The sequence below is a fragment of the Typopeltis vanoorti genome, chromosome 17, assembly GCF_054136105.1.
Source record: "Typopeltis vanoorti isolate ZY-2024b chromosome 17, IOZ_Tvanoo_1.0, whole genome shotgun sequence".
NCBI lineage: Eukaryota > Metazoa > Arthropoda > Arachnida > Uropygi > Thelyphonidae > Typopeltis > Typopeltis vanoorti.
Window position 1 is genome coordinate 9,740,749 of NC_143565.1, and position 22,901 is coordinate 9,763,649.

Genomic DNA, 22,901 nt, shown 5'->3' on the forward strand with positions numbered 1-22,901 from the left:
CACTTTACTGTAATAACAAACTGCATCTTTCAGAATGACTCTACATCTTGTCATAGGTCAAAAAGTGTAAGTGATGCTATTATAACCCTAAAATGTACCATACAAATTGAGTTTAGTAGTTAAAAAAGCTTTAATTTTTATTGCAGATTAATAAGTGGCTCAATGAACACTCGATTCAGTGACTACTGTGGCGAGTAAGCAGCCCAGATCTCAACCACATTGAGAATTTGTTGTACCAAATGGAGACTGAAATACACAAGAAGCTGAAAACACTTTGGGAGCTCCAAGAAACCATTATAAGGGTATGGACTATGAATTAATAGCTGTATCCATCAGGAAATTGATTTTGTCAATGCCCTGCCAATGCCAAGCTATAGTAAACTCAAGAGGAGGACCCATGAAGTACTAAACAGCAAAATTAGCTTTGAATGTTAGTAAAACTGGGTAGTTGAACTAAATTTTGATATTGGTATTTGTTTTTTTCAAAATGGAGTTGACAGTGATATTTTCACTATCAACTTCATTTTGAAATATTTGTCAAGTTTATTGTTATTTCCTAATTATGTTACATCTTGTACTAAAAAGAGCCAAATATTAATCAAAAATAAAAATGTTATTGCCTTCTTCATTATTTGTGATAACTATTGTATTACTTCCATTACTATTTCTATAAACATGAGTGTACATAGGTATATACAAAAAAAAAAAAAAAGAAAGAAAGAAAGAAACTAGAGAAATAAATAAGCAATAAAAATGTGTAGTGATATCATTTTGGTAATATGTGAAAAAAGATTTATCACAAGAGATGAGAAAATAACTTTTCCATCTTCAGAAGAGATGAATTATTATATATAATATTTAATTTTTTTTTTTTTTTTCAGAATTTATTCCAGGAAAAATTTGTATGAGGCATTCAGATTCAGCAGATGAGAATGATGAATTTCTGATTACATCTAAAGAAGTTAATCTTAGTATTCATATACATGATCCTAGTAACTACTTTCAGTATGCTGAAATCATTTACTCGTGGAGGTTAGATGGCAGGAGGTTTTCTGGTCTTCGACCTTATTTTAATTATAACTTCACTCAGCCTGGTGACTACAAGGTGTCTGCAACAGCTGTAGCCAGAGTGCCAAATCATAAATATAGAAAAGATATGAAATCTGTTGAAGTCTTATATAAATGGGGATTTTTCGAAGCTATTGCCAGTGTTAAAGGTGAAAATTTTTGTTTTCATTAACACTTTTATGCCTTTTCTTTATTTAAAAAAAAAGTCATACATATGTATTATTATTAATATTATCAATGAGTTTCTTACTCTTTGAATATTTTATAACCAGAAATATTAGGCAGAGAAGTTAACTAAAGAAGTTAATCTTAGTATTCATATTCATTGCTTAATTTAGTTACAGGACTTTTTTTAGGAAAGGATAATTTGTCATTATAGTTAAAACAAGATTATTCATTCTAAGTTTGAATTTAGTTGCATAATCAATATTCCAAACTTCAAAATTTCATAACCAATGCTTTAAATACCCATTCTCCAGTTGGGTGAATATATCTGAAACACACACACACACACACACACACACACACACTACTGGCTTATTTTTCTCAAGAAAGATTTCACTTCTTCTACCCCAGACAAGACCAGATATCTTCTCTTGGTCTGAGTTTTGCTGCTAGCCTTACCTGGCACAAACATCATATTTGCATGCAATGTGTTTGTGCCTCCCACAAGAACCTTAAGTCTGTTATTATATGGGTATCCACTGTGGAGTAAGGAAACTCGTTTCAGGAAACCTGCACTAATTCTTATACACACACAGTTCCTATCATACCTCTTCTTAACTCATTCACTTTCAGGAGGCTCATAACTAATTTTGGCAATTCATTCACAACTCTCCAAGAAAAAGTGATCTAGCCTCCCCCCCCCACACACACACCCTTTAAAGGTGTGCAGACTAGAAACTTTTGGATTTACTTTGGCTTACTAAGCTAATTTTCTCTCATAATTTGGTTTGGTCTTTCTTGCCATACTACATGATCCTTCTTGCCTGCACTTTGCACTACTCATCAGTATGCTGATTACCTTTTCTTTATATTCCCTCCACAATGTTTTTTTTAGCCTCTGTAGTTCAGTATAGACAAAGCCAGGAATTTGGTTGCAAAGACCTGGGTTCAATTCTTGTCCATGATGTGAGGAACTTTATCTGATCCCTTTTGACTAATAAATATGTCTCATACGGAGGTAGAGAGTTTTTTTTCCACCCAGAAACTCGGGTGTTTCATCCCTCAGAACAGGCAAACTAGCCCGTACACACATATGGATTTCCAATCATAAAAAAATACATACTTAATCCCTCATTAGGAGGGCTCAACCCCATCTCTTGCCATTCACCCTTTCCTCTCTTCAGTTTTTCTTTTGAAGTCCACCATAATTGCTTGGGCTGTACTTGTTGTGCTAATCAGCTGATGTATGGTATCCATAGCTTGCTATTTCCTTGATCTATAGCAATATATAATGTACTATTGGCCTCTATCTCTCCATCTTCCCGGTCCTAATATCCTCCTTAACTTCTATTTTTGATGGCTGAAGTTCTTCAGCTATCAGCAAATCCCCACTTTCTGGATGAACACAAATATTGTGGTTAACAAATCTTCATTTAATTTCCAGCATTTCTAAACATAAAACAGGTTTATTAAAATAAACAATATAACCTAACAAGTTTTGTAAGTCATCAGGCTTACATCATGGGGGGGGGGGGTACAATACAATCAATCATCCTTGTATCTCATCACCACCTCCAGTCCTAATATCCTACTTAACTTCAATTTTTTTCAGCCAACAGGGAATTCAAATTGCATTGCTTCTTTTGAAGAAGATCGTCAGCTCTCTGAAAATGTTGGAGGTAGAATGTTGCTCAAGATAGGAAGGCAATAAGTATTTGGTGATCTGATTGCACTAGATACCAGCCACAGGATTGTTATTAAGCTGGGTATTGATGAGCTTTATGTGTGGACTGTTCAGCCTAACAGGTGAACAGTATTCAGCTACAGGTAATACTAGGCCTAGAGCTAATGAGCATAAGGTGAAAGCAGAGGATCCACAAAGGTTTTTTTTTTTTTTAATGAGGTTACAAGACTTGATTTTAGACACTGTATTCTCCAGGTGTTCCTGTAGGATAACATACAGTCCAGTGTGACACCGAGGTAAACTTGTTATATCGTAACATAGTACTATTTAAGATGACTTGAAGGTCTATATTGGCAAGCCTATTGTTCAGATGGAAGCAGTACACTTCATTTTTATCTGCATTTGAGTAGTCTCCATTTCTTAAAGTAATCCCCTAAAGTTCCTAGATCAGATGTTTTGTTTCTTCCATATTTTTAATTGAACTGTGTCTAGCAGCAAGAGTGATGTCATCTTCATAACAGAATTTTCTGGCTTGCATATCAAAGAGGTGAGAAATATACAGATTTAAAAAAAAGAGAAGGGCTAACACTGATCCCTGGGATAGACCATTTTTTTAGTTTTTTCCATTTACTAATTTCTTTTAGTAAATGGAATCCTAGAATCGCTTGAAAATATCTATCACTTAGCGTATTGTTTACTAGGCAGATTATAATTTTTTTAAAAATATATCTTGATCCACACACACAAAATGCCACATTTAGTGCTATGTGTGGGCAAGAGGAATAGAAGAAAGGAGGAATCTGTTCACATTTTGCTTGAACAGCTGAGGGTTGTAATCTTTGGGGAAGGCAGCATGAGGGAAACTCCAAAGGACAGAAGTAGATGGAATGAAAGAGGAGGCAGTGAAGTTGATTCATTCAGTTTCAAGATGGACTGTAAAAAGGGTGTTGGTTAGCAATGGCTATTGTGAATGTCTATGAGAGAGGAATTGAAGTGGGTATGTGTGAGGGGGGGGGGTATCATTAATTATCTGCATTGCCCTCTTCTGGACAGAATCGAGCAATCTTAGAAAGGATTTTGGTGTACTGCATCTAATATGGGAGCAGTATTCCATGGCTGGTGCAGATTTGGAGTTTGTATAGAGTTAGCAGCTGTGAAGGTGTGAAGTGGTGTCTTGTGCAAAAAAAGTACATCAAGTTTTTGGGTGGCTGCACAATGTGGTTGTGCCAGGTAAGATCTCAGGTGCAGGTCAGTCCAAGAAGAGAAATCTGATCGTGTTTGGATATCTCAGTATTACCGAAGGTAAGGGGGAAGGCATACAAGCTCTTTCTTGTGATAGATCAGACAGGGCTGACTTGTGGTGACATTGAAGTTTACAAGGTCTCGCCCCACTGAGATATAGCTAGGAGATCTGAGTTCAGGTCACTGGTCATGGTAGATCTTGAGGATTCTAATAAATACTTGAGCACTACAAGGTTTGTCGAATGAAAAGGAAGAATGAAGTGTACTGTTGTCAGCAAAGCTATGGATAGAATTGGAAGTCTGAGAGAGCAGGACATATATACAAGAGGAAGAGAGGGAGTGAATGAACAGAACCCTGAGGAATTATCAAGTGATGACTTGAATTAGTTTACATATTAGAACATCCCTCCAAACACAGCTGTTTTCAGTTGTTTTGAAAGCAAAGCTTGCTTCTATAAATGATGTCAAAGATAGAACCTGATCACAGCAGCAGCATCAATGGGCCTAAAACTTGCCTGTTCTGTAGGTTCCATGATAATGTAGTGAATTCTATTTAAAATAAGTCTTTCCAATAGGAGTTTGTATGGGTCTAGTTCCAGGATTCATCCTTTGGTTTACCAGGTAGTCTCACTTTGCCCTGCTAACTAACACCTTGCGTTTAATTGTCAAATTCAGAGAGAATGTCCAAGCTTTTTAATCAGGTAAGTCTTCAAAAGGATGGTGCTCTTTAATCTTGTGATGCTGCATGATGATAGCCTGGAGATTGTTGGATAGGTTGGCAACCAGTTTTTGCTGTAGCTCATTTAGCGTTATCCAGGGTGCACCACTAGGGGGCAAGCCAGAATTTTAATCCTGGAGGAAATATAATAGAAGCATATAATTACTAAATTGGTTTTATAGAGTAGGCTAAAGAAATTTCTTTTCATGTATTGAAAACAAATTTTTCAGAAATTCTGAAAAATGTCTTGCACTTGAAAATTGTGTAAAAGTGTGATTATGCAAGAGCTTAAGGACTATATTGAAAAGTACTAAATGAGTGGAATAGGTCATTGCCACAGATGAGCTTGAGTCATTGGTAAATCACTTTTAGCAGCAGTATTATGATAGGTAGTACAGTAATGGTTAGTGAGAGTCTATTAGTAAAACTATGGACTCCATGGAGATGTCTGTTTTAATAATAATAGTAGTAGTAATAATAAACTATTAACAGTGTGTGGATTAGATGGTGATTACTTAAAAATAATTTTAAACTAAGTACTGAAGATTATTTAGTATGATCAAAAAATATATTAAATCTCAGTTTTCTAATCTCTGTGTAGATCCTATTTCAACATTGAGGATTATTGGGAATACTTGGCTTTCCCATGGTCAGCTACTTAATTTAGATGTCTCATGCAATGGCAGGTTAGTAGTATATTTCTTGTAAAAATCTGAAATATTTTCAGTGACTCTTTGAATATCTGGTAATTTTACTTTTGAGAAAAAAAATGGCATTTGTTATGAAATAACAAATGCCATTTTTGTTATACATGTCAGATTTTATGATTTATGTTTTTTGTTTACATATTGGCATATATAAAATACAAACTTTATTTAAATTAAGGGGATATTAGATCCCACGTTGTTTTAAAACCGAATAAGAAACTCAAAGATTGGAATCGGAGAGTTTCATGCCGAATATAGTATAAAAACTATAAAAGTATCGGCGAATACTAGCGTGAACTAATGCAAGTAGTCCTAGAACGTAGTACAAACATGGGCAACTCGTTGCAAAGGTGGGTAAAGTTCTGATCGCTATTCTTGGTATTTTCCATAACGTAAAAACGTATTTCCTAGGAAATGTATGCTGTTATTACATTATGGTAGGGAGGTCACTACCCAGACTGGTTTTGGCCTTTTTTGAGGCTTCATCAGTGAGTAGCTAGACCAAATTATTACCAAGGGTATAGCTAAAAGAACTTATATTCTCTGCTATATGAGTTGTCCAAAAGGTGCACCCATTAAGTTACTTAAATATAAAGAGCCAACAGGCTTCATTTTGGCGATTATTTAAATCCCCTTAATTTAAACATTATTTAAATTAAGGGGATATTAGATCCCACATTGTTTTAAAACCGAATAAGAAACTCAAAGATTGGAATCAGAGTGTTTCATGCCGAATATAGTATAAAAACTATAAAAGTATCGGCGAATACTAGCGTGAACTAATGCAAGTAGTCCTAGAACGTAGTACAAACTAATGTTTATATCGCTGAAATGAAGCTTGTTGGCTCTTTATATTTAAAAAAACAAACTTTATTATTAACACCATTTTCCAACACAAATTCACATTGACTATGTTATTGTTAATAGTGATATCTTTATGCTAGTTCAGGATACAAAAATTTTCAGAGGATTTGAAATTGGAAGTGACCATCACTTAGTTTTAAGTAAGATAAAGCTGAATATCACATTGAAAAGAACAGTATATAAAAAGGTTTTAAAAAGAATTGAAGTTGTGCAGCTTTTACAGGTAAACTGTAGATTTGATTAAACAAACATTAAGGAAGAAAGAATGAAACAGCACAAAAACAAAAACCAAGCCTTGCAGGGACAGTCACAAACTCTGAAGAAAACATTGATTGGTTCAGTTACAATGTGGTGAAGGTGTCTGCTAGGATGAAAAAATTAGAATCTGTGGTGGACATAAGAAGTTAAAGAAGCAGTCCTGGAAAAGAAGAAAGCATACTGAAAATTATTAGCAAATAAGTTGAGAGATGTCCTGAAAGAATATAGAGAAAAATATAAGAGAGCCAAGCTATGTGTGAAAGTAGCTAAATAAAAGTCATCATCATTATCAAATTTCTGACATGTATCCTCAAGGGATATACAGGATATGATACTACTACATGAAAAATTTACATCATTACTAACTTCCTATCTACAATTTTCCTCCAAATCAATCTGTTACCTGTCAAGACACCAACATTATCAGATCTTATATTTCTATCTTCTAAGGAACTTTTTACCATATCAATACACCTATATCTTGGTCTTCCTCTGGATCTTTTTCCTGCCAACCTGGCAGAGAACACTTGTTTTGCTAGTCAAGTTCTTTCCTAATTTCCTCATTTTTAATATGATATTGCCATTCATTCCATCTGTTCATTTCCCTAATCTTTCTCAGGACTGTCATATCTGCGGTCTCCAGTCTTTGGACAAGTGTTTTACTTCTAACCCAGCTCCCAGATCCATAAGTTAAAATTGGTTTGAACACTGTGTACAGCTAATTTAGTGTTTTGACTAATTTCCTCTATTTTTCCATATAAATTTATTCAGTTGACTAGCTTTGTTGATTGGGCAAATACGAGAATGGGGAACTGGACAATGAGACTTATTTGTGCCTATGGTCCTACAGAAGGTTCTACTAAGGTAAAGTAGAGGAATTTTTTGATGTGTTAGAAAAAGCAACTGACAATGAAAAAGGGCAAGTTGGTCCTTGGGAATCTGAATAGCAGAGTAGGAAATGATTGTCAGACATACAAAAATATTTTGGGAAAATTTGGAGAAAAGAGCAAAGCTAATAATAATGGCAAATACCTGTTGGATTTCTGCTCAGGACATGGACTGGTTATTACTAACACCATGTTCCAACATAAAAAATGTGCACAAATTCACATGGAGTGAAGAGGCAAGGAATAAGAAAAGTCTCATTGACTATGTTATTGTTGATAGTGATGTTTTCTCCCTGGTGCAGGACACCAGAGTGTACAGAGGATTTGAAATTGGAAGGGATCACTATTTAGTCTTGAGCAGGATAAAATTGAATTTCATATTGAAAAGAATAACATGTAAGAAAGTTTTAAAGTGAAGAAAAGTTGAGCAGCTCTCAGATGTGAACTGTAGACTAAAATACACAAAGATTATTGAAGAAAAAATGAAAGAGTTTGAGAACAGGAACCAAACCTTGGAGATTCAGTGGCAAGCCTTGAAGAAAACCCTAATTGATTCAGCCAGAGAGGCATGTGGTGAGGTTGTCTGCAAGGATAGAAAAATCAGGACTCCACACAGGAATAAGAGTATAAGAGTCTTGCAGTGTGGTATAAGAGTCTTACAGTGAAGGAAAAGAAGAAATCATATCAAAAGTTCCTGGCAAATAAGTCAGCTTTTGCTCTTAGAGAATACAGAGACAAATGTAAGAAAGTGAAACACTGTGTAAAACTAGCTAAACAAAAGTCATGGCAGGACTTTGCCAAGAACATAGAAAATAAATATCAAGAAGGTGGTAAGATATTCTGGAGGTTGTTGAAGAAGCTTAGAAATGGAGGAAAGAGTGCTGTAAAAGGAGTTAGAGATGATAAAGGTGATATGAAAACAGGAGAAAAAGATATCCTTAAAGTATGGAGTAATTACTTCGAAAAATTGCTAAATGAAACAAGCAGTAATAGCACAGTGGTAAAAAACACTTAACAGGCATACAGTCAGGAATACATATCCATACTTGAAGTAGAAAAAGCCATCAAAGGCTTGAAATATGGAAAGGCAGCAGGAGTAGATTTTATTCGACCAGAAATGCTGAAGTATTGTGGTATAAGAGTCTTACAGTGGCTGCACTGCATAGTTCAGAAAGCCTGGAGAGAGGGATGAATTCCCGATAATTGGAGTAGAGCTCTCATAGTACCCATATATAAAAAGGGAAATAAAACTGAATGTGAGAATTATAGAGGTATTTCCCTACTGAGTGTTCCTGGCAAGATCTATGCAAGTATACTTGAGAAACGGTTGAGAAAAATTGTGGAAGAAAAGCTTGGTGAAGAACAAACTGGATTCAGGCCAAATAGAGGCTGTCAGGATCAGATCTTCACTTTACTACAAATAGTCGAGAAAGCATGGGAATATAACAAAGATCTGTATTTAAGTTTTGTCGATCTGGAAAAGGCATATGACAAGGTCTCAAGAGAGGAGCTATTCAATACGATACAGTTATATGGTGTTAATGGTACATTATATCAAGCAGTACTTAGTCTATATTTGAGTTGTAAGTCGGCAGTTAGAATTGAAGGATGTACAGGAAGATGGTTTAATGTTAAATCTGGTGTGAGACAAGGATGTACATTATCTCCTTTGTTATTCATTATCTATTTGGATCACATTATGAAGGAAAGTGGTATTAAACATGATATCAGAATTGGAGATGTTAATGTCAGCTCTTTGCTTTATGTGGACGATGTTATACTTCTGAATAAATCCGCTACAAGTTTGCAAGATTCCCTGACTAAATTGTATAACTGTTGTAATAGATATGGTATGAAGGTCAGCATTAAAAAGACAAAGACAATGAAAATAGGTAGAATTGTTGAAAATGTCAACTGTGTTGTGAACGGGGAACCTGTGGAACAAGTAAAACATTTCAGCTACTTAGGCATGATTTTTAGTGAAGATGGTAAATTAAATATGGAAATAGACAACAGAATCATCAAGGCTGGTATGGTAGGAAGTCAATTGAATAAATTCATGTGGAATAACAGAGAAATTAGTCGGAACACTAAATTAGCTGTATACAAGACTCTGTTCAAACCAGTTTTAACTTATGGATCTGAGAGCTAGGTCAGAAGTAAAACACTTGACCAAAGACTAGAGACTGCAGATATGAGAGTCCTGAGAAAGATTAGAGGCGTGAACAGATGGCAATATCAGATTAAAAACAAGAATATTAGGAAAGAACTTGAAATTGTCGGCATCCAGGAATGCGTTAGCAGAGCTAATCTCAGGTGGTATGGTCACTTAAACAGAATGGGCAAGGAAAGATTAGCAAAACAAGTGTTCTCTGTCAGGTTGGCAGGAAAACGACCCAGAGGAAGACCAAGATATAGGTGGATTGATATGGTACAATGTGCCTTAGACGATAGAAATATAAGATCTGATAATGATAATATTGGAGTCTTGACAAGTAATAGACTGTTTTGGAGGAAAATTGTAGATAGGAAGTTAGTAATGATGTAAATTTTTCATGTAGTACTATCATATCCTGTACACCCCTTGAGGGTACATGTTGTCAGGAATTTGATGATGATGATTGTCTTGTTATTGCTGATCTTCATACCATATCTATTGTAACAGTTATTCGATTTAGTCAGGGAATCTTGCAGACTTGTAGCTGATGTGTTTAGAAGTATAACATCATCCGTATAAAGCAAAGCACTAACATTAACATCTCCAGTTTTGATATCAGGTTTAATACCACTTTCCTTCATAATGTGATCCAAATAGATAATGAATAACAGAGGGGATAATGTACATCCTTGTCTGATACCAGATTTAACATTAAACCACCTTCCTGTACTTCCTTCAGTTCTAACTGTTGACTTACAACTCAAATAGTTGATAGAAATCATGGGAATATGACAAGAATTTGTACTTAAGTTTTGTAGATCTGGTAAAGGCATATAACACGGTTCCCAGGGAAAAGCTTTTCAAAACATTGCAGTTATATGGGGTAAACGGAACATTATACAGTGCAATCTATCTATCTCAATGGCTTTAACAGGCCTTTAAGGCCCACAACCCTCCAAGCATGCTTGGATTTCGTAACCTTAATACGAGGATAGAATGGTCACCCCTATGCCTCGAAGTATTCCTGGCTGTATCCCTGTGTGTGTTCACGGGCCGGTTTGCCTGCTTGCGGGATACGGTGCAATACATAGTCTATATTTAAGTTGTAAGTTAGCAATTAGAATTGAAGGAATATAAGAAGATGATTTAATGTAAAATCAGGTGTAAAACAAGGATGCACATTACACCCACTCTTATTCATCATATATATGGTTCACATTTTGTGAAAGGCAGTTCCATTAAACCTGATATTAGAATTGGAGATATCAAACTTTGCTCTTTGCTTTATGCAGATTATGTACCCCTAAACACATCCAGTGCAAGTCTCCAGGAGTCTCTTAACTAAATCGAATAACAGTTATAACAAATTTGATATGAAAATAAGCAATAAAAATACCAAAACTATGAAAATAGGCAGGAACATAGTAAACTTCAGCTATATTCTTAGTGGAGAGCCTGTAGAACAAGTAAAATATTTCAGCTATTTAGATGAGTAGAAAGGCTTGTGTTACCAGTACATCATAGTTTATTTAACAATATTGATTCACAATAATAGGGAAACAATATTTATTAACTTATTAGCTGATATTTCACTGGTATTAATTGGCAACATCTATTGTTGGATAAAGAGAGAGAAAACAAGTATTAATATGATCATTAAATGATGCCCAGATTTTTGATAAAATTGATATAGCCAAATCTGCTAGACCCGACTTGCCATAGCGATAGTGCTGAATATATTTATGTTCTCCAAGGGAGATGTCTGCATCTCTTCCTGTCTGTCCATAAGCCAGGTCACAAGATTAGAGCACTTCATATACTCCTGGATGTGATAAAGAAGCGAGTTTGTCCTTGGATGAACAGATTAAAGTTGCCAATTTGACATATGGTTTAAATATGGTGCATATCTGGTATTTATTAAGCACTTTAGATTTCTTTTCAGATGTGCCTACACAGTAGACACGTCTGTGAATCTCATCATCATCAAATTCCTGCCATGTACCCTCAAGGGGTGTACAGGATATGATAGTACTACATGAAAAAATTACACCATTACTAACTTCCTATCTACAATTTTCCTCCAAATCAGTCTGTTACTTGTCAATGCTTCAACATTATCAGATCTTATATTTCTATCATCTAAGGCACTTTGTACCGTATCAATCCACCTATATCTTGGTCTTCCTCTGGGTCATTTTGCTGCCAACCTGCAGAGAACACTTGTTTTGCTAATCTTTCTTCGCCCATTCTGTTTAAGTGACCATACCACCTGAGATTAGCTCTGCTAATGCATTCCTGGATGTTGACAATGTCAAGCTCTTTCCTAATATCCTCGTTTTTAATATGATTTTGCCATTGATGCCATCTGTTCACGCCTATAATCTTTCTCAGGACTCTCATATCTGCGGTCTCTAGTCTTTGGTCAAGTGTTTTACTTCTGACCCAGCTCTTAGATCCATAAGTTAAAACTGAGTTGAACACTGTCTTGTATACAGCTAATTTAGTGTTCCAACTAATTTCTCTCTTATTCCATATGAATTTATTCAATTGACTTCCTACCGTACCAGCTTTGCTGATTCTGTTGTCTATTTCTATATTTAATTTACCATCTTCAGTATAAATCGTGCCTAAGTAGCTGAAATGTTTCACTTGTTCCACAGGTTCTCCATTCACAACACTGTTGACATTTTCAATGATTCTGCCTATTTTCATTGTCTTTGTCTTTTTATCGCTGACCTTCATACCATCATCTTGCAGACTTGTAGTGGATTTATTTAGAAGTATAACATCATCTGCATAAAGCAAAGAGCTGAGATTAACATCTCCAATTTTGATATCATGTTTAATACCACTTTCCTTCATAATGTGATCCATATAGATAATGAATAACAGAGGGGATAATGTACATCCTTGTGTCACACCAGATTTAACATTAAACCATCTTCCTGTACTTCCTTCAATTCTAACTGCTGACTTACAACTCAAATAAAGACTATATATTGCTTGATATGATGCCCCATTGACACCATGTAACTGTAGCGTATTGAATAGCTTTTCTCTTGGCACCTTGTCATATGCCTTTTCCAAATCGACAAAACTTAAATACAGATCTCTGTTATATTCCCATGCTTTCTCAACTATTTGTCGTAAAGTGAAGATCTGATATTGACAGCCTCTGTTTGGCCTGAATCCAGCTTGTTCTTCACCAGGCTTTTCTTCCACAATCTTCTCAACCATTTCTCAAGTATACTTGCATAGATCTTGCCAGGAACACTCAGTAGGGAAATACCTCTGTAATTCTCACATTCAGGTTTATTTCCCTTTTTATATATGGGTACTATGAGAGCTCTACTCCAATCATCGGGAATTCATCCCTCTCTCCAGGCTTTCTGAACTATGCAGTGCAGCCACTGTAAGACTCTTATACCACAATACTTCAGCATTTCTGGTCGAATATCATCTACTCCTGCTGCCTTTCCACATTTCAAGCCGTTGATGGATTTTTCTACTTCAAGTATGGATTTGTATTTCTGACTGCATAACTGGTCAGTGTTTTTTATCACTGCTCTGTCATCACTGCTTGTTTCATCTAGCAGTTTTTCAAAGTAATTACTCCATACTTTAAGGATATCTTTTTCTCCCGTTTTCATATCACCTTTATCATCTCTAACTCCTTTTACAGCACTCTTTCCTCCATTCCTAAGCTTCTTCAACAACCTCCAGAATATTTTGCCACCTTCTTGATATTTATTTTCTATATTCTTGCCAAAGTCCTCCCATGACTCTTGTTTAGCTAGTTTTACACAGTGTTTAGCATTCTTGCATTTGTCTCTGTTTGATATGCTTTCTTCTTTTCCTTCACTGCCTCTTTAACTTCCCGTGTCCACCAGCGAGTTCTGATTTTTTTATCCTTGCAGACAACCTCACCACATGCCTCTCTGGCAGAATCAATCAATGTTTCCTTCAGAGTTTGCCACTGAATCTCCAAGGTTTGATTCCTGTTCTGAAACTCTTTCATTTTTTCTTCAATAATCTTTGTGTATTTTAGTCTACAATTCACATCTGAGATCTGCTCAATTTTTATTCGCTTTAAAACTTTCTTACAATGTTATTCTTTTCAATATGAAATTCAATTTTATCCTGCTCAAGACTAAATAGTGATCGCTTCCAATTTCAAATCCTCTGTACACTCTGGTGTCCTGCACCAGGGAGAAAACATCACTATCAACAATAACATGGTCAATGAGACTTTTCTTATTCCTTGCCTCTTTTCTCCAAGTGAATTTGTGCACATTTTATGTTGGAACATTGTGTTAGTAATAGCTAGTCCATGTCCTGAGCAAAAATCCAACAGATATTTGCCATTATTATTAGCTTTGCTCTTTTCTCCAAATTTTCCCAAAATATTTTTGTATGTCTGACAATCATTTCCTACTCTGCTATTTAGATCCCCAACAATTACCACCTTTTCCTTTTTCATTGTGTCAGTTGCTTTTTCTAACGCATCAAAAAATTCCTCTACTTCTACCCTAGTAGAACCTTCTGTGGGACCGTAGACACAAATAAGTCTCATTGTCCAGTTCCCCATTCTCATATTTGCCCTCATTACTCTACTTGAGAATGACTGCCATTCAAGAAGATTAGCCTCGTATTTTGTGTTGAATACTATGGCTACTCCTTCTTTTCCTTGATTGTCATTGCCTGAATATAAAATTTTGTATTTATTTCTCAGAAGGATCTCACCAGTTTTTGTCTTTTTTGTTTCACTCACTCCTATTATGTCGATCTGGTACTTATGTAATTCCTCAGCTAGCTCCATTTCTTTGCCATTCAGGCTTCTTATGTTGATAGTACTGATCTTTAACTCTGGTGATGTTGAGTTGGGGTTTGTTTTCAGATTTGTTCTAGTAGCTGACTTTTCGCTGTTCACCCTGATTCCCTGGCGAAAACAACAGGAGCCTTGTTTAACCGGGCAATGCTCCAGCCGGCATGAAATTTTGTCGTGTTGTACCATCATTTTTTATTTTGGTTTAACCAATAAGAATACAATTTGGTCGGCTAAATCTCAAATTGCCAGCCCATCCTCATTCGTTCAGTATCCAGGTAGATACCCAACAGGGTGCACCACGAGAAGGTGAGGATTGGACATTAGGTCAGAAGCTCTGGTCGGTTCTCCGCATTCCTTTAAAGGCTATATGGAGGTCTCCTCTCAGTTATACAGCTTTGACCCTTAAGCACCCTGTCTGTGAATGTTTGTGTAGATATTTACACAGACATTCACACCACCATCATCCAGTCAACAATATGCTATCCTGAAAACACTCTCAAGAGCCAGAGTTATCTGTTCTAATGACAATGCTCTTACCACTGAACTCACTTTTGTCACACCTCTTAACCAATGGCTATAATTCCCATAGAATAGAAAAAATACTAAATGCTCCCTGGAAATTCTCTCCATTGTCTTTTACACAACACTAAAAACTATTCTTCAGTGGTCTTAACAGGCACTTAAGCACCCATGACCTTCCAACTATGCTTGGACCTCGCAGCCTCAACTGTAACTTTAGGATAAGGTGGTTAGCCCTATGCCTCCCGGTGTGTCCTATGTCTGTAGATGCATGTGTTCATAGGGCCAGTTTGCCTGTTCTGGGAGCGGGGGGACAAAAAACCCGAGTTTCTAGGTGAAAAAAAAAACCCTACCTCTGTATGAGACCGACTAACTCACCTTTCGTCAAAAGAGACCAAATAAAGATTCCTCACGTCACTGATGGGGAATCAAACCCAGGTCTTTCCGACCAAATGGTTTCATCTATATCAACTGAGCTATGGAGGCTCACACATAGGTGTCTAGAGATTTTATTATTGGAATGAGACCTAATGCAGTGTCAGGGAAACTAAGTCATCTTGAGAGGAATGCTGAAGATGTGTGTGTATATAAGTGTGCTGCTAGAATTGGTAGATGTAATAGTTATATGAATGTTAGTGAGCAAAGTTATGAATTTGCTGAATGAATGAACTGGACTTTGATTACCAGCACCAAGTAATCAACTTTCATTTGCTGAATGAAAGAACTGCACTTTGATTACTATCTACAGACCAAGTAGACTGTAGATAGATTTAAGTATAAGATAAAATGAGGATGTAACTTATTATGTCTATGCACAAATGCCAGGAGCATTAGAAACAAAGTGGTTGTTTGTTGCTTTTGAAAAGATGCTTAAATGATGCATTATCTGAATGTGTCCCAGGTGTCTTAAGAATGAATCGATGGAATGGGGGTGAAATGGATGTGCAATCTCATTAAACAATAAATCCATAAGAAGAAGATGATGTGGAAAGAATATTGTGAGAATAAGAGTGAGTCTGTATAATACAAGTATTATACAGAAAGCTAAGCTGTATAATACTTGAAAGTTTTAGCCTGCATACCGAAGACATTGGGTATGCAGGCTAAAGGCAGTGCGAAAGGGATTTTAAAATAAAAAAAAGAATGAAGAAGAAGAATAACATTTATTGAATGCAGATGATACCCTAATATCAGAAGTAGATGAGCTAGTTCAAATAATGCCTTCTTACTTCACCAAGTGAACAGGTGAAATAAATCTATCAACCTGGTGTATGCAACAACTCAGTACACAGTGCAATAATTGGATGAAGAGATAAAGGTGCATGAGGAGGCGGTTCTATAGCTGTTCCATAACCTGGATAAGAATTTGGCATTTTTGACAGATGGGATATCAGTACTTGTGCTATAGGAAGGTTCATTTGAACTGCCTAGGTCCTTGACATATTTCTATAATTGAGTCTTAGCTCAGGAATATTCCCACAGAAATGGAAAGAATGTATGATAATCTCATTTGTACAAAAGGTGGTGCAAAGACGTGTCTATCGACCTATCAGTATATCTCTAGAATAATTGTAAATATTTTAGATATGTTAATATACAGAAATGGATGGACACACAAGCAATTTGTGTGTCCATCCATTTCCACTCTATCAGTTTGTTCATAATTTATGATGTTATGGCTGACCTGGATAAAGGGAATGGTACACTATGATACTGCTGGATGTTGCTAAGGCATTTGATAGGATACTACATGAAAGGCTATTGCATAAACTAGAGAATATGGGATTGGAATATGAACTATTGGCTTGAATAAGTAGGAGCTGATAGACAGGTATCAGAAAACATATATGAGGGATGTGAATCTGTCAGATTTAAGGTGACCAGTGGCATGCCCCAGGGATAAGTCCTTGGACCATTGTTGTTTAATCCATACAATAATGATATTGGAAAGTGGCTGACAGGATAACTTAAGTGTTTGTTGATGATGCAAAGATAAAGAGAGCAATCCTACTGATATACATTTACAGGGTGATTTGAATAGGCTGGAATTGTGGGCAAAAGATTAATGGCCACCAATTCAGTATTAGTAAGTGTAAAGTTATGCACTTTGGCATGATGTGATATCCACCAGTGTTTATATTGCTTGGAATAGCTGATGAGGCTAGAGATCTTGGTGTTATGTTAGATAGAAAGTTGAAGTTCAAAGGTCACATAATAAAAATTGCAAATCCAACTCAGTATATGGAAGTAATTTTTGCCTCTTTACAAGGTCTTAATACGATGACACCTTGTCTACTTCATGCAGATTTGGTCTCCCAGGTTCCAAAGGTATAAAGAAGCTGTCGTAAGGGTGCAGAGTAGAGTTAAAGATATCGGGATTATGGAATATAGATTACAAAAATGGTATGTGGACTCCAGACACTCATGAACATAAAGATAAGGGATAATAAGATAGAAGTCTATAAACTTTTAAGAGGACGTTATAGGATATTGGTTGATAATATTTTCCATTATATGGAAGGCGGGGAGAAGACAGTGGAGGCATCTGTAGAAATTAAGTTTGTCTGTAGATAAGAAGCCACCCCCACCAGCCATATGGCTGAGGGAATAGAATAGTAGGTAAGAAAGAGGTTAAGAGCTAAATGTTTCTCTCATAAACCATGAGTGCGTGGAATAGTTTGCCTTTTGAAGTAGTGAGTGCATATAGTGTGAATGAGTTTAAGAGCAGGTACGACAACTAGTGTGGTTGATGTATGCCATCCCTTGCTGAGTCCTTCACTCTCTGGGTAGAGTATTATTACTATTACAGGCAGCTCAAAGGAGTCCTTAGACTCATCGAGAGAGGCCCACATCATGTCAAGAACAACTATTCAACATTCACACAGTATCTATCATACTTCTCCTTGAACTCATTTACAGTCATGGCACCCATAACAGATTCTGGCAGCTTATTCCACTAATTTACCACTCTCCAAGTAAAAAACCTAGCTCTAACACCCTTGCTAACCACACTCTTGCCAAGCTTCCATGGATGGCCCCTAGTCCTCCCACTACCAGTCCTATTCTCAAAAATATCTTCTGAATTAATCTTATAGAAACCCTTCAGTATGATAACATACAGGATATCATCATCCTGTATTTGGAAATGTTTGGCATTTTAATACATTTACTGGGAGATGACTTTGCATTATTCATTCTGTGTAAGTTACATGTAGACACAGTTGATTAAGATAGATTAACTACAATATTTCGATTCATGTATTGTGGATTATTGTCAGTGTAATACAGTTGGAAATTAAATGACAATGATGGAGAATGGAATCTCTTCTTATATGTGGTTATGAGACAGCCAGGTGAATACTGATAATATTAGGATCAGTTGAAATGTGCATGTGTGCGCATGATTAAAAAAAAATTGAGTACATGTAATGAAAACTTATATAAAATTAAACAATATAGTTCTTAATAATAATTTTCCAGATTTTTAGAATGGAGAGTCCATCGTTCAGGTTGGGACTTGGGTGATGCCGAAATACTTAAGAAATTTTTTTAAAGAGATGCCCATATTTATGGGAACATAAATAGGTGCGTCTGTAATAAATATGAAACATTTATTACATGGATGTTCCTATAAATATAAGTAGATTTTTATTATGTGCAGATGTATGCTTCAGTTTTTTTTTTTTTTTCAATCTCATGTATGCGCACTTTGATTGATCCTAATAGTATCAATTTTTACCCGGCTGTCTCGCGATTGCGCATGAGAGATTCCAGTCTCTGCAAATCTTCATTGTTTAATTAATTTTATTTCCATCTGCATTATACTGATCCATGCTATGTGAATCAAAATATTTGAAGTTAATCTATCTTATATAATCTTTTATCTGTGTCTACATGTAATTAAAACAATTTGGCATTTTAGTAGATAAATTGGTGTGTGCTGGTACAAGTAAATCAAATATGGATGGATTGCCATCACTGTTTGGGAAAGGTCTGAGCAACTGATGTGTGAAAACTAGGCAGTTTCTGAAGACATTTACATTTTATACAAAATGAGTTACTCATCATTCATTGCAATCATTACAAGATGACACCATGGTAGATGCTAAAAACTGTCACCAAGGACCAAATGAATAATTACGACAAGTATAATAAACTATCCAGTTTAATGAAAAAAACATGCTGCCACTAAATTAAAATATAGGATTATAATTATTCTCTTTTTTAAAGCAATCTTTACAGTCACTTGATTTTTAACACTAGATCCTCAGCACTACTGGTTGGTTCATTTACATTACTTGCTTCCAGCACATGTATTGAAGTAGTCATACCATTGCATTAAGTTAGATACCAACTCCTGAGGATGATTCTAAATAGATAATAGTTAATTCTCAAGCAAAGGGGCATTAATGATCATAAATCTTTAGCATGAATCTGATTACTTCCATTTCCAAAATTAAAAACTCTCAATGGATTATGCTTTCAATTCACAGGAAATAACTAGAAAAATATGATAGCCTTATAAGCAACATGAAAGAAAAAAATTTTAATATTTCAAAAACTGGTGTGTGTGTCAGGGAGGGGGGGGGGAGGGGGTATTGTTTATTGCCAAACAAGGTCTTGCAGAACATGTATGAATTCAGTCTTCATCAATTAGTTCAGACATACGCTAATGTATTGGATACTTTCAACAATATTATAATTGCAACCTTTTATAATAATTCATATTAATAATATATCTGTAATTTTTTTCTTCAGTGGGCCATATGTATATTGTTGGAAAATCTTCTTGCCAAATGAGACAAAAACAAATCTAACATGTCCAGAACCTGTTGTTACAACGAGGTGCTCTTTTCCAATTATTCATTACTTTCCACGATCAGGAAAATATCACGTTGCAGTTGATATTAGTAACTTTGTTGGTTCTCAACAAAAGAGTTTTGAAGTACATATATATGATGGTAAGTTATGTTTTACTGTAATAGGTAAATGTAAAATATAAAGCAAAGCATATCATGAATTAACATTTCAAATTTATTATTTTGTAATATGAATAAATCTTGTTGATAAGCTTATAGTCATGAATAAATCTGTAATAACATTTTTTAATTTATTTTATTTATATTATATTTATTAATAATTATAACGGTGTTTTGATTTCAGGAGCATGCTAATCTGAGCTACATAGCACATAAACAGCCTTAATTTAATATTATAAAATCAAGTGGAGAAGTAAAAAAATTATCTTCGATGAAGAGCAGTCACCCCAGGACTGCAATCCTGGGGGTGACTGCTCATATGTTTGCAATCAGTAATGCAAACATATCCATGTTTGCATTACTGATTTCGCCAAAAGATTAAAATGATAATATATTCCAAAATTCAGAGTACCTCTGCTGGAGATTCATGTAACACTGTGAACCAGTAATGAGCAAAGAAAAAAACCATTGTGCATTCCTGCATCATACATAGCTGTGTATTTGTTGGAAATCTAAACAGCAGGGTAAGAAATGAATCTTAAGATGTCATTAAGATCAGTCAAAGTAGATTGATTGCTTATCATAGTGTGCTACAGCTCTTAATAGGAGGGTGTGTTTTGAATATTTGAATCCATTATTTTGCCTATTAGTAACATTTGCAAGGAGAAATATAACAAAGTAATTTGAGTAAGAACATAGACCATCAAGCAGATATTCAAATATTTTGATTATGCCTTCTGGACACAAAGGTCTGTTGTTAAAAGTTATTTGAAAGGTTTTTTTGTATCCATTTTTGTTTAGGTTAGAGGCATCTGTAAAGCAGAAGCGATCTTTTTTTTTTTTTAAGATAATTTTTCTATAACTACATATAGGATGTCAAGCACATGGTCTGGTAATCCACTTTGTTTCTATTCATAAATGCATAATTATGGTGTTCCTCTCTCCATTCACTGCAGATCTGTCAGTAAAACTATACAGAATGCCCAGGTGTCAAACATGTTTTGATAGACCCATTTTTAATATTTTATTGAAATTATTTAAGTCAGCTGATATAAAGAAAATGGAAATGCTGATACTTATTGGAGATCTAAATAGCAGGATAAGAAATGAATCCTAACATATAGAAATGTTTTGGGAAAATGCACAGAAAAAGACAAAGCTAATAATAATGGTAAGTACCTGCTGGATTTTTGTTTGGGAACACTGACTAGTCAACAGTAACTCCATGTTCCAACATAATATGCACAAATTCAACTAGAGAAAAGATGCAAGAAAAAGTTTTATTTACTATATTATCATTGGTAGTGGTATCTTCACACTATTTCAGATTACAAACAAGTAATTATCAGCTTTTAAGATAAAAATGAATATTATATTGAAAACAAAAATATTTTAAGTTTTTAAAAGGAATTAAAGTTAAGCAGCTTTTATAGGTGAACTGTATACTCAACTGTGCAAATATTATTCAAGAAAACATTGCATAATTTTTCTCTCAAAGAAGGGTTATTTTGGAGTTCAAGCAGCTTCATTTGTACTGAGCCTGGCATTTCGGCAGCATTGACACTGAATGGCATTGAAAATAAATCTAAAGAACCACACCTTGGAGTCTTGTTGGCAAACTCTGAAGAAAACATTGATTAATTCAGCTGTGGAGACATCTGATGAAGTTGTCTGCAAGGAGGGGAAATTAAGAACTCCATTGTGGATCGATTGAAGGACAGCAAATGTCATACTGTGCCAAGACACAGGTTACAGCAATACACATGTTCCATTGTGGATGCATGAAATTAAAGAAGCAGTCCTGAAAAAGAAGAAAGCAATATTGAAAGTCTCTAGCAAAAAAAGTTGACACATGCCCTTAGAGACTACAGAAAAAAATGTAAGTGAGCTAAGCTATGTGTAAAAGTAGTTATTCTTGGGAAGAGTTTGGTAAGAATATAGAAAATAAATATCAGGAAGGTGGCAAAATGATCTAGAGGCTATTGATAAAAGTTTATAAATGGAGGAAAGCATACAGTAAAAGAAATCAGATGATAAAGGTAACATGAAAGCAAACTAAATATATTCAGTACAGATATATAAAATACACGAGGGTAGTTTTGAAGTAAAAGCAGGTGTGAGATATTAGTGAGCTCTTATCTCCATTCTTATTCATCATCTAGAATTTATAATGATCACATTATGAAAGGAAGTGCCATTAAATCTAATATCAAAATTTGGAGATATCAAACTTGCATCTTTGCTTTATAGATATTATTGTACATCTATAAAGCATTTGTTCACTCCTAAACTCCAGTGCAAGTCTGTCTTAAATTATATTGGATAACTATTATAATAAATTTAAATAAATGAAAATTAGCACTGAAAGGAGGAAAACTATGAAAATAGTCGGGAACATCGTCATCAATTTCTGGTATGTGCTCCCAAGGGGTATTCAGGCTACTATTACAGTACTACAGGATTAAATTATTTACATTATTATTAATCTCCTATCTGCAATTTTTCTCCAAATTAGTCTGTTTATTGTCATATCTAACATTTTATATATCTAAAGCACTTCTGACAAATCAATCCACCTAGACCTTGGTCTTCCTCTGAGTTTCTTTTTTGCCATCTTGGCATTAAAGGTTTTGCTAACCTTTCCTTGATATTGCTAACAATATCAAGTTCCTTTTTAATATCCTCATTTTTAATGATTCTGCCATTTATACCAATCTGTTCACTCCCCTAATTTCTCTCAGAACCTCATATCTGTGGTCTCTAGTCTTTGAGTGCCTTATTTTTAACCCAACGCTCAGATCCATAATTAAAACTGGTTTCAACA

The 22,901-nt window shown here is 35.2% G+C and overlaps 1 protein-coding gene across 1 annotated transcript in view; it reads left to right on the forward strand.

The window, feature by feature from the left end:
• LOC150097135 (transmembrane protein 130-like) overlaps nt 1-22,901 on the forward strand; it is a 56,587-nt gene that overhangs the window by 12,311 nt on the left and 21,375 nt on the right. Inside the window, exons 3-5 of the mRNA XM_090407377.1 lie at nt 882-1,217; nt 5,479-5,563; nt 19,857-20,059. Of these exons, the coding sequence (XP_090263503.1) occupies nt 882-1,217; nt 5,479-5,563; nt 19,857-20,059 (624 nt within the window). The remainder of the gene's footprint in view (nt 1-881; nt 1,218-5,478; nt 5,564-19,856; nt 20,060-22,901) is intronic.